Source organism: Tubulanus polymorphus, chromosome 2 (assembly GCF_964204645.1).
Source record: "Tubulanus polymorphus chromosome 2, tnTubPoly1.2, whole genome shotgun sequence".
Taxonomy (NCBI): Eukaryota; Metazoa; Nemertea; class Palaeonemertea; order Tubulaniformes; family Tubulanidae; genus Tubulanus; species Tubulanus polymorphus.
This window is the reverse complement of record NC_134026.1, coordinates 29991838-30003745: the sequence shown is the minus strand read 5'-3', so window position 1 is coordinate 30003745 and position 11908 is coordinate 29991838. Positions and strand designations below refer to the sequence as shown.

Below are 11908 nucleotides of genomic sequence, written 5' to 3'. Positions count from 1 at the left end.
GACAGCGAAACCCATATTTCGCAAGCGCTGACTATCGTCAATACATTGTCATCAATTGAGGAATAACAGGGTGTCCCAGGTTTGAACCCATTGACTGATACTTATTCCAATATTGTCCTTATGCTGAATAAGGATGAACAGAGATGTCCCAGGTTTGAACCCAGTAATCGCGTCTATCGCTAAGATCAGCAACGAGTCGCGCAACAAGACTCGGCTGAATCAAGCTGTATGTCATGTCAAACTCCTTTTCTCAAGGCAAACTATAAATTCATTAAGAAAATTTATTTCAACCAATCTTGCATTTACATTCTACTCTAGCAAATAATATTACCAATACATGTATTGAAAATTAAAAATTTATAAATTACCGTATTTCACAGAAAACTCGCTATTAATTCTAAGAAAGATTTGAACGTCCTGTCTGGTTGATTCCATGAATCCATTGTTCTAATACAATTCACTTGTTTCTTATCAAGACATAGAGGTATAAATACAATTCTTTGCAAGAATTTTGTTATATAGATCTGTACATGTACCCTGTAAAAGAACACTACTAGTACATAGTAAACAATGTATAGCAAAAGTATTCCTAATTTCAAACAGTTTCTTTATGAAAACAAATACACAAACATCACAATCAGTCACAGTGCTGTTAGTTTTTACTATATTCAGGTGATTGAAATTCAAAAAATTCCAACTCGAAAAGTATCAAGTTTCTGGAATCTTCGTCATGGATACCAAACTGAACAAAGTAAACATCTACGTGGTATTGAAATTCTTATCAGAATTATTCCTCATTTGAGACAGCCCAGTTCCTGATCTCATGGGAGCAATAAATTCTCTTTGGCAAATTTCAGGGCAGTCTGAGCAGAGATGGGTTGTTAAAGAGTTACGCGATGCGAAATTTTAACTGTATTCAGAAAAGAATTTCTAAAATTCAGTTGTTTACTTATCGTTAAAACTATAACACGTTGATATAAGATGTATTAAACTCCAGCTTGGTTGTGGTTCCATTTTAAAGATTCATTTTTCGTACTGAGAACCAAACCCTAAACCGGAGTCGAAATTAACCTCAGCAGCCAGTAACAGTTGGATCAATCCCTGAGCTTTTAGTGATATGAAGTTTAACGACTTCCTCGGCTATTGTTGGATGAATCCCGATCGTTTTTGAGAGTTGTTCTTTGGAAATACCGGCTCTGTGAAAATAAAACATCAATAAACTAGACATTCACACGAGCTGTTTTACATTGATGTGACAATGTTAATAATGGTAGATACCTGATAGCTGTAGCAAAACCTTGAAGAATTTCACCTGAGTTTGGCCCTAATATATGACATCCAATTATCTTGTTAGGTCGGTCCTTCAGACATATTAACTAACAAATACAAGCAAATACTAAATATACTTGAATTACTGAATAATACCATGTCATGCTTACTGCAGTCGCTTCAATTATTACCTTCATATAACAGTTTTTGACGTCTCTGCCTGGAATTGTGTACTCTAATGGTTTATAAAATGCATGATATATCTATAAAATAAAAACACATTTAGTAATCATTATTGTGTTGTACTAGCCGGTATGCAGCAGTTCAACGGATAATTTTCTAATACCTCGATATGATCAGAATATTTGGATAGCGCATGTTCTTCTGATAATCCAATGCAACTGTATTCTAGTGGCGTAAATACTGTCGTTGGTACCTGAATGAAATCAATCAAATATCATTATAACCCTAGAGATCATAATGGATGATTTAGATACGAAATTCTACCTTTTCATAATCCATTTGCTCTTTTGAATGACTAAATAATCTCTTCGCCAGAAGTTTTCCTGCTTTAATCGCAACTGGAGTTAACTCTAAACCATTCTAAAAACATTTCAATTCATCACATTTCAAGGCTGATATTTTTAAAGGAAATTAAGAGTAATCGGTTTCAACAAACCTCCAACACATCCCCAATAGCGTAAATATTCCTAACTGAACTCCTTTCATTATCGCCATCATTTTTACCGATTATTTTACCTGTAGATTTATTCAGTCTTACGCCAACATTTTCCAAATTGAGACCTTTAGTATCGGCAGTCCTGCCTAGAATTAAACATCATCTTCACTAGAGTTAGGAAGCTCAGGAGCTGTTTTTAACATTGTTTAAGATATAATACCTATAGCCATGAGAACTGTTTCAAACACGTCTGAATGTTGATGAGATTCATGATCTTCCCAGGTAACCTTCACATGATTTCCAGCATATGATTCAAACTTTATAGGTACGCATTTTCTCAAGAACTTTGTTCCCACTGTTTGCATGTGATCAGCAGTCATTTTTGCCATTTCCTACAATATGATTTTATAATATCTATCAAAGTTACACAAAAAATATGAGTTACAAAACTATTTGAAATCAAAATTATCAAAATAAAAGGTTTTACCTGATCGAATCCTCTCAATGGAATAGATCTCATCAGTACTGTTGTATCATATCCTAAACCATTTAAAAAACCTGCACATTCCAGTGATACATCTTTATAAAAGTTAAAGTTAAACAATGTAATATATTAGGACCCAGTTCTAAATTAAGTTGATTCTTCAGTTAAAATAAGGGCATTTTCAAAGTTTTAACCAAGAACTGCGGAACCAAGTTTAGCATTTTAAAAAAGGATACAGCTTGCTCCAATACATAATGTTTTTCCAGGTGGTTTTTTCCGCCAAAATATATCATCACTAGACATACAGAATTCTCGTGCTCCAGGGATCTCTGGATGAGTCGGTCTCATTCCAACTGCTATTACTATATTTTCTGCTGTAATAGTTTTCTGAAATAAGATCCTCGATGAATTCATTTTTTTACCCGCAACTCGAGAGACAATCGTTCAACTTTTAGACTTTTGAAAGTTCATCAGCAGTGATATAAATACCTCTCTTCCTTTCTTATCAACAGTTTTGATTGTATGCTCATCTAAAAGCGATCCTTTCGCATTCATATATTTAACATTTCTGAAATTCAAGATAAATTTGACTTGATTGAAACACAAAAATTATCATCAATTGTAAAATGACCTGCTTACTTATCATTTAACTGTACTTTATGACCCCAGTTTAAGGATTTCACATGGTTTTGAACACCCTCCACTAATGTCTCCCTAAAAAAATGTAAATTTTCCTTAAAAAGAAATGTTTGTAAATTATTTCCACTTAAATTATACATCATTAAATATTATTACCATGAAAATCCAACATTTTCAGGGACTTGCCATCCAAAACTACGCGAATCCTTTATTGCTTCTCCTAATAATGCCGCTTGATGCATTAACTTCTTGGGTATGCAGCCAACATTTACACAGGTTCCGCCGAGGCCCCATGTGGTTCCTAAAAGAGGCAAATATAAATAGCATTAGAACTTCAAATGAATATCAGTTTGCAGTATTCAGAACATGAAACCTTGTTTTTGTACCTAAAGGTGAAGGTTCAACGTAATCCAGCACAGCAACTCTTTTGCCTAAATCTGCAGCTGTAAATTAATGAATGTAAGAGAATATACTAAATGATAGAAAGCTTAGTTTCATACTCCAGAACTTTAAGTTTGAGTTACTTAGTACAAACCTTCTTTCGAACATGCTAACCCTCCTGATCCACCACCAATGACAACGAGATCATAATCATATCCAGAATCTAAAAATATTTATTTACAAAATCTTATCATTGCAGTCTCTATCTCACACAACAGTCAACAGAAAACAAAACCAAAACAAGACTCAAGTCTTACTCTTACCCGGAGTTTGTACGTTCGATGCCGAAACAACACCTCTTACATTCCACTGATACACACACAACCTACTGCTGGCAAATTGAACCTTGCTTATCTTTGAAGCTATTTGCCTCAATGCCATTTGTCCGCTTTTCAAGGGTCGATTAATTAAGCAAATTAACTAATAGTAAAGGAGGAAAAATAAATTCGATCAACGTCCTTGAGATTCAGATATACCTAATATCCGGATACCGGATCAACTAGGAGGCCGGAGGACATACCTGGTTCTATCCTCGCTTGCCAGGGTTTGATTGCCGAAGCACCGCAAACCTGGCATATGGCATGTGAGGAATAATGTACGAATAAGCGAAGGTCGTGTGGACCCTGTAAACATGGCTGCCGATCCGGCCACTTTGGATAAAATCGATTTAGATTTTAATTTCGAGGGTCCCAATAGCCCCCCAACAACAGATCTCAATAACGAAAATGCCACCATTTATGCCGTAAATCGAGAGTTTAATGATAACTCAAACAATAGCGTTCAAACAGTTGATTTATCAGTGCAGCATCAAATTCAAGAAGACTATACTGATGATACTACTACCCCTACTACGTCTACAAGGCCTATCAACAATACGGTGGAAATACTGCCCGCACCGGTTCATTCCAATCCCAACTCATTATTTCAACAGCCTGGAAATACAAATGATCAAACGGCAAGAACTTCACCAGCAGAGAAAGACAATCATGAGGGCGATGCATCAAAAACTGTTACTGATGATGATGCTGTCATTGTAGTTAATGTAATTGCAAATGAAATAGCAAATGATATTATACTAAACCATAAATCATCAGAGATATTTATGAATGAACCATCATCGACTGATGATGATAGCATCATCCCTCATCCAAATACTGTCGATCGGTCTATTCCAAACACCGCCGCAGTTCAAGATGTAATGGAAGATGAAAAACCTTTAGAAAGTGATGATGAAGATTTCGATGTGGAAATTCTTAATAAACCAACTAAACAGGTTAAAACTAGTTGTGGACATAAAATATTGACGATATTGAAATATGGTTTTCTTAATTTTCTAATTTTTACTAAAACATTCTACTCTCAATGATTTTAGGCTGATTCTGATTCCGATGAATTTGAAGTTCCTGATGATTTAATTCAAAAACGTAATGAAATGAAGCATTACCCGTCTAACGATGCAGTACCGATAATAATCAACTCGAGTAGTTCTACTCCGGCCACGCAGTGCACACAAGTCGGGATCGGATTTTTGTCAGGTCCAACGATCAATGAAGATGTTGATTTGACTCAGATTAAGAGTTCATCTCGTGCTGCTTGTGAAATGAGTGTTGAAGGTGATCTAGGATTGACTGAAATTGACCTAGCGATGCGAGATGCTACTGATCATTTACGCAATTCAACCGATGATGCCATTACTACAACTCCTCATATTGATGTGAGATTTTAATTCTTGCTGTGCTTGAATTTATTTTAAATCAAAATGCAAGGATCACCACTGGTCAATACTTATTACTTGCCTTCATGCTTATTGTTATCATTCCATATGTACTTGTGTGGTCCCTCCTTCTGTTATTTGAATTATGAGTTTATTTTGTGTGGTTTTACAATTTATTTCATGAATATTGGATTTTTCACTGCATCGGGTCTTGTGCACTGTATAATTTCAGAATTCGGTTGAACACAAATCAAATAATAGTTTATCATCACCTTCACTAGAACTACCTGTACCTGTAAGTATGTTAGACCTATCACTTGCTTTCACTGGTTTGTCGTGTTAATGTAGTTCATTGTTTCCAGTGTTTAATAATGTGTTTATATGTATTTTTGTTTTTTTCTCATTTAAAGCTCGGTCTTGTTGCAGTGGATAAGGCTAATCTAATTGCTGGAGAAGGTTTGTGCATTTATGCTGTAAACATTTGATATTTCCATAAATCTTTTATGGTGAAAAATTGACCCGGACAAAAAAATTGATTATTTCAGATAAAAAGGATTTAGAAGCCGCTCAGGCTGAATGGGATTCCCTTCAAACCGTAACACCAGGTTAGCGAATACATTCAAATATAACATATGAAAAAACTATTCTTTAAGTATTTGATAACTGTATGATACGTATTTATATATTTGATAATCAGAGTTGGCAGGTGATATGGGTTTACCTTCTGCAGGTATTTTCATTTCAGTGGCTATTATTACATGTTTTTAATGAGCTTCTGATTATAGTTATTCATGATCGTGTAGATTTTTAGCTTATTCTTATTGATGGACCATTCTGTCTCTAGAAGTTTCTACCTTATTGTTGTTTCCTCCCCTAGTAACAGCCATGTGGATTATGTTAGTGTACAGAATATCTAGAAATATGTAATCATATAGATTTAAATCAGTTATGTACGTAGCTTTTAGTTCATGTTGATTTGATAGTTTTAATCGATATTGTCATCACGATGTTGAATTATGAATACCTATTACTCATTCATTTACATGTTATCAGTTATTAATGAAATTGCAGGAATTGTTTGTTCTCCTCTTGTTAAAACGACTCCCACAATTTCGTTCAAAGAGGCTTTGGATTTTTTCAAAACATCGGATATACTCCAAAGATTTCGGGTAAGTACTTATATTTAATATTGACAATCTATTCTACACAAACCGGAATCTTCAATAGAATGCTATTGATTTTCAGTCGCAGATTCAACCTACAGTTCACAGGAGCAGTTGGGGTTCATTTAAACATATGCTTTTCGGTCCACCTAAATTACACAAAGATCTGTTAATAGATAGAGATTTGATATTCTGTTTAGCTGCTTGTGAGTATGAATAACTATGAAAAGCGACTAATTAGTTTTCATAGGAAATATGTACACATATAATGAATCGAACGAATTTCGTTCACAGGTCCATTTGATAATCAACAAGAAGTACATTTTCGCATTCTACAGACATTGTATAAGAGATTGACTGGTTCTAAGTTTGATTGTCAAAGATATGGAGATCACTGGGAACAGATTGGATTTCAAGGTAATTATGATTGCGATTGTCAGCAGTAATAATGATCAGTATTGTTATGTTAATTGTATATTCGGTTGATACAGGTAGTGATCCATCTACTGATTTAAGAGGAACTGGTCTACTCGGTTTACTTACTCTACTTTATATCGTTATGAATCCGCAGACACTTCCTCTTGCACGTGATATCTACAAATTATCTATTCACGAAGTTCAGGTAAGGTTTTCCTTAATGCGATCAACAGATTTTACCTTTTAAGGAATTTTCATCCTGAAACGAATGTTTTTTTTTCAGAATTTTCCATTTTGCGTAATGGGGATAAATATGACTAGAATTGTATTACATACACTAAGAGATGAATGCATGAACAAGTGAGTAGTGAAAAACGTTGATACAATTTTTTCAAATTCTCATTCATGTTTATTTTTATTCTATGTATTTGTATTTTATTTCTAGGGAATGTAACAAACAAAATGATGTGATTGGTTTATTCAATCATTTGTTTGTCGCTACATACTTTCATTTGTATCACATCTGGAAAACACAACACAAGAATATATCTCATTCAGGATTCGTTATAAACGGTTTGTAATTATTTTCAAAATTTTCGATTGCATAGAATTCGTGAAAAAAATGATATTCATACTTTGTATTCAACACATTTTTCAGACGTTGAACGATTTGTGAAGAAGAACTACAAGGGCGCGATACAAAACCTGGAGAATCATTTGAAACAGCGTCAGGCAGCTTCAGCTCCAACTCCTACTGAGTTTACTACAGGAATGAGTTTTAAAGGTGTAACTGATTTAGAACCACACGACGAAGATGATGCAGATTTAGTATAAATCATTATTCCTGAAGACCTATTTATGCAGTTCCTGGTTGAACTTGGCTCTAAGAGTTTAGTCATGAACTCAGAGTTATGTGAGACTTGCAACTGTGGACGAACTGGGTCCTGTGTATGTTCATTGGTAAATTGTTAGTTCCAGTCAGTCCAGAGTTAGGTATGTTTCAATTGAACAGATTCCAGTTTAGGAATCTATTCCAAATGACAAACTCTCTCTACTGGCCGCTTCTATCAGGTTTACAGTTTATGCTAATCTGGAATAGTTAGAGCGTATTCTGGTCGAAACGAACGCTTCAGCAGAATAGAATTCTACAATCGGTAGAGACCAATCGAAACCTGTCTTAGAAACTCTCTGTTATTATTGTGTCATATTGTGAATCAATGGATTTTAGAATGAATATTTTATCAATCATAATTTGTCGTTTCAAAATGTACAAACTAATTAGAAAATCTGATCGTCAGTTTATGAATAGTTAGTTAAGTGTAAGATAAAAGTGAAACTGTGTTGTATTATTATTATTATTGTCGTGTAACCTCAAACTGCTGTAAGATATTGAATAAATCCCTCCGAAAACACATTCGGGGCCATTCGTTCATTAAGCATAAAATGTGCAGAATTTTATGTATTTTTTACATAGGTAGAAATTGGCAACTTTTGCTTTCTCAGATGCTTACTGTACTTAATGAATGCCCCGTCTACAAAACTCACGTCCATACGTTACACTGATGTTAACCCATCTACTTCTCTTTACCACAATCCTTAAGCTGTAATAGTGTTAGATATTGTAAAATGAACCGTCCAGTTATTGAGATTTCACTGCACTCTTATTGAGTTTATATAGATAGCCGCCACTTATTTGTTGATGAATAAATTTCTAGTAAAAATATATATAAAGATATGTCTTTATGTGTTTTATCTGCATTTCTTAAAACGATCATATTGCACGGATTTTGTGCCGTTTCGAAGATAAATGGAAACAAAGGGAAGTTAAAACGAGACGATAATAGATGTTTCTGTTGAAGTTGATTGTGATGGCTGCTTGAAGCTATTCGAGTATACGGCTAATATAGTATCATTTTGAAATGGCCTCGAGACTGGAGATGATTACAATTTTCTGAAAGGGACGGCGACTGTAATCAGAAGGGTAATTAATGTTTTTCACTCGAAAGTTAATTCTATATCGAGAATTTGTAGCATCCATCAGTAATAGAATATTGTTAATAACAAATATTCTTTGTCTCGATTATTAGAAGTATTATTTTTCCAGTCGAAATCAAACGGATTTATATCAACATTCATCAAAAACATCGCTACCGGTGAAGTCAAGGAAAGTTTATTTCGCGTACATAAATGAGAATGCAGTTGAAATGAGGATTTATTTTAGTTGATAAAAAATCAGAAATGCTTTCATAATCAGAGGAGGTGCAGTGAGCGGTCGGTGCGATATGCCGGACAACTCGACGTTATCGAGTCCTGATAACACAGGAATTCGTTACCCGTATGTTCAAATTGTAATGGAGATCTACGTCTTCCAGAAACAAGATACTTTGTCGTTTTGGTTTCAGAATATATTTAGTTCAATCGCTGTTATATTAGGTATCACAGGTAACATTATGTCATTTGTCGTCATGTTAGCGCCAAAACTTCGGAACAGATCGTACAGTCGATTTTTTATTCCTCTCGCCGTCTCTGACACGGTTTGTCTGTTAGTTCACTCTTGTACTCTTGTCAACATGTTCTACGCTCATCTTCAAAACCGAATTATCGTCCACGCATCGTCAACGTTTTCCTGCATTTTACGAGAATACGCCAAACTGATATCTGTAACGTACAGCGGTTGGATCCTTATTTTGCTATCACTAGAACGACTTTGCGTCGTAGCCTTCCCTTTCTCCGGTCCACGATTCTGGACAGCGACGACAGCGTCAGTTTGTGTCTTAGTTTTGTTTATCTGCATATTTTTATCGTACACAGTTATACCATTATCAGTTACTTATCATACGACATACGGCTGTGTAATAACGGAAAGTGGCGAGGCAGTTTATTCTCTCATGGGGCCAATTCTCGTTTATGTTGTTCCCGTTATCACCGTACTCGCTTTGAACATCGCAATTCTCACCATTCTACGACGCGGTATAAAAACTGATAAGAAAGACGCTTCTTCTTTCAAGGTTCTACGAATGGCTCTGGGTGTTTGCGCAACTTTTGTTCTATTCACGTTTACTAACGCCGTTCTAGCACCGATTGTACTGAAACCGGAATGGAGAACTAAAACCCTGAAAATATTCGCAATCAGTAACTCATTAAATACATTAAACTACGCGCTGAATTTCTACTTGTATTTGATAACTGGACAAGAATTCCGACGTCAATTCATCCGCATGTTTTTATGCAACATTAATTCAACGAAATAACACCAGCAGTTTTAGTCGCATCAGGCCAGAAACGCCACTAAAATCTACTCGTCCTCCATTTCAATTGATATTAACGCGATATATTATTTCGTCGTTTTGCATCCGTTTTTTTTTTGCTGTGAAACACTAAAAAACTAGATGTTTCGTATCAAATTCGATCCAGATTTATTTACAATAAAAACAACGCGTTGAATGCCAGTCTACCTCAAGTAAAGTTTTATCAGTTATATGTATTTCATTTGTAACTCACACTCACCGATATTTGTGTTTTTCAATCGACGAATTTTAATTTCATCGCATCGTTATTCCATAACTACGATTAATAACTAAGTATGTGCTACACTGCAGCTGAGACAATTCGCTAAACTTCTACAAATTTTTTATACAATTTAATATCGTCATTCAGAATTCTTTAATAAAACAAAATAATCTTTCCAATAAAAAAAGAATGAACATTTCGAGATTGCCTGCCACACCTCGAACCCAGAACCTGCTGGCGGCAAGTCCTGCACGCTAACCTATAGACCATTAAACTCTCACGAGAAAACTCGTCTTCCAACGGGAAGTTGGTCTGAATTAGTGTAACAACCCATTGAGCTGTACGTGCTGACCAGCCAGAATTGCTCCCAAAATTTTAAATTAAGTAATGCTTATAAATTCAATGGACTTCATTAATAGATATTATACTTATTTCATACAAAAAGCAACGTATTTTCTGCGCGAATCGCAGTGAATACTTTTATGAGTATCGATAAACTTTAGATTCTACCAGCCATTCTTTAATATATATGTAAATTTTTTAATTAAGCAACTTTTTCACATCTGTCTTATTCAATCATATACAACACAATGAAAAGATTTCACACATCACGCATCAATAAAATATGAGTGAAATGAAAATCATCAATTATTTGGAACAAATGGACCATTTCAATTTTCATTCGTCCAGTAATCCGATCAGATTTACAGAACAAAATCATCGATTAATTCGCCGCAGTAATTAATTGAATTTATGTGAATTTAATATCCGGAAGAAAATGATGAAATAAATCTTGCAAAAATTAATGATTTTACCCCCTGTGTATATATAGAGAGGGTTTGTGAAAATTAAATTTGAATTCAACGAATTCTCACAAGATGATGATGACTTATATCGCTCGGAATCCAGTTGGATTGATATGTTTTATCAGGTATGTGTGAAGATGAAAAATGTGTTAGAAATCAAAGAAAGGTTTCTAAGAGAAGATATGAATCAATTAGCAGGACACACGACGACCGCGGTCGTTCTAAAAGTAGCAGAAATACTTAATCTAAATGAGTAAAACGCGAAGACTATATAGTAGTGCTGTGTTAGGTAAGCTAGATTTTATCAAAAATACGATTTTTTACGGTGAAGCTATCAAATGACTCAATATGTACGTGATGAAGCTTTATGCACTACAGTTGTCCTATTATTTGACCGCCTCAGTGTTTCAGTTTAGTTACCAGGTATTGCAAGCACTTTGGTACAAAGGGAAAAATATAATAATTTCCGTGAATTCCGGGAAACATTCAAGTCCATATTAGTAGTTCTCGACCCGTAGTAGGAAATGTAGGAATTTAATAAAATCTAGTTAACTTACAAAGTGCTACGTCCATTATTCACGTTTATTGATTTAACACTAGGTTAACACGTCTCCTCTACAACTCTTATAATATTTCAAAAAGCAACACGTTTTTTTAACAGTTTGATTGGTGCGTGCTTTATACTGACATCAAACCCTGTTCAAACATCGGTTATCAATAAACCGAAGTATCCAAAAGAGGTGAGATGTACTATACGCAAGATAATCATTGAAAAGTCTGAGAGAT

General features: G+C 34.7%; 3 protein-coding genes across 3 annotated transcripts; 2 read left to right on the top strand and 1 right to left on the bottom strand.

The window, feature by feature from the left end:
* Window positions 1–354: 354 nt before the first annotated feature.
* On the bottom strand, window positions 355–3975 carry LOC141900894 (thioredoxin reductase 2, mitochondrial-like). Its single transcript, XM_074787953.1, has 15 exons — window positions 3776–3975; window positions 3607–3675; window positions 3458–3514; window positions 3228–3372; window positions 3072–3146; window positions 2922–3000; window positions 2669–2819; window positions 2436–2527; window positions 2169–2340; window positions 1949–2094; window positions 1777–1872; window positions 1616–1705; window positions 1461–1532; window positions 1279–1376; window positions 355–1196 (listed from the first exon to the last, which is right to left on the bottom strand). The coding sequence occupies exons 1-15, from the start codon at window positions 3891–3893 to the stop codon at window positions 1073–1075; spliced, it is 1584 nt and encodes a 527-aa protein (XP_074644054.1). The 5' UTR covers window positions 3894–3975; the 3' UTR covers window positions 355–1072.
* A 158-nt stretch (window positions 3976–4133) lies between these two features.
* LOC141899345 (uncharacterized) lies at window positions 4134–8514 on the top strand. The gene is made up of 12 exons (XM_074785596.1): window positions 4134–4785; window positions 4885–5226; window positions 5459–5521; window positions 5637–5682; window positions 5772–5831; window positions 6298–6395; window positions 6472–6595; window positions 6684–6806; window positions 6881–7011; window positions 7090–7166; window positions 7252–7379; window positions 7465–8514. Exons 1-12 carry the CDS (start codon window positions 4144–4146, stop codon window positions 7638–7640), a joined length of 2010 nt encoding a protein of 669 aa, XP_074641697.1. The 5' UTR covers window positions 4134–4143; the 3' UTR covers window positions 7641–8514.
* A 574-nt stretch (window positions 8515–9088) lies between these two features.
* On the top strand, window positions 9089–10057 carry LOC141899171 (FMRFamide receptor-like). Its single transcript, XM_074785330.1, has one exon. The coding sequence runs from the start codon at window positions 9089–9091 to the stop codon at window positions 10055–10057; it is 969 nt and encodes a 322-aa protein (XP_074641431.1).
* The last annotated feature ends 1851 nt before the right edge of the window (window positions 10058–11908 follow it).

Excerpts from the sequence above, each read along its gene's own strand:
- LOC141900894 (XM_074787953.1), bottom strand. The coding sequence starts at position 3,893 with ATGGCATTGAGGCAAATAGCTTCAAAGATAAGCAAGGTTCAATTTGCC. Across the intron at positions 2,528-2,668 it reads ATTATGTATTGGAGCAAGCT|ATGTATCACTGGAATGTGCA; the intron begins GTATCCTTTTTT and ends ACTTTTATAAAG. Across the intron at positions 1,873-1,948 it reads CTATTGGGGATGTGTTGGAG|AATGGTTTAGAGTTAACTCC; the intron begins GTTTGTTGAAAC and ends AAATGTTTTTAG.
- LOC141899345 (XM_074785596.1), top strand. The coding sequence starts at position 4,144 with ATGGCTGCCGATCCGGCCACTTTGGATAAAATCGATTTAGATTTTAAT. Across the intron at positions 5,683-5,771 it reads TAATCTAATTGCTGGAGAAG|ATAAAAAGGATTTAGAAGCC; the intron begins GTTTGTGCATTT and ends TGATTATTTCAG. Across the intron at positions 5,832-6,297 it reads CCTTCAAACCGTAACACCAG|GAATTGTTTGTTCTCCTCTT; the intron begins GTTAGCGAATAC and ends ATGAAATTGCAG.
- LOC141899171 (XM_074785330.1), top strand. The coding sequence starts at position 9,089 with ATGCCGGACAACTCGACGTTATCGAGTCCTGATAACACAGGAATTCGT.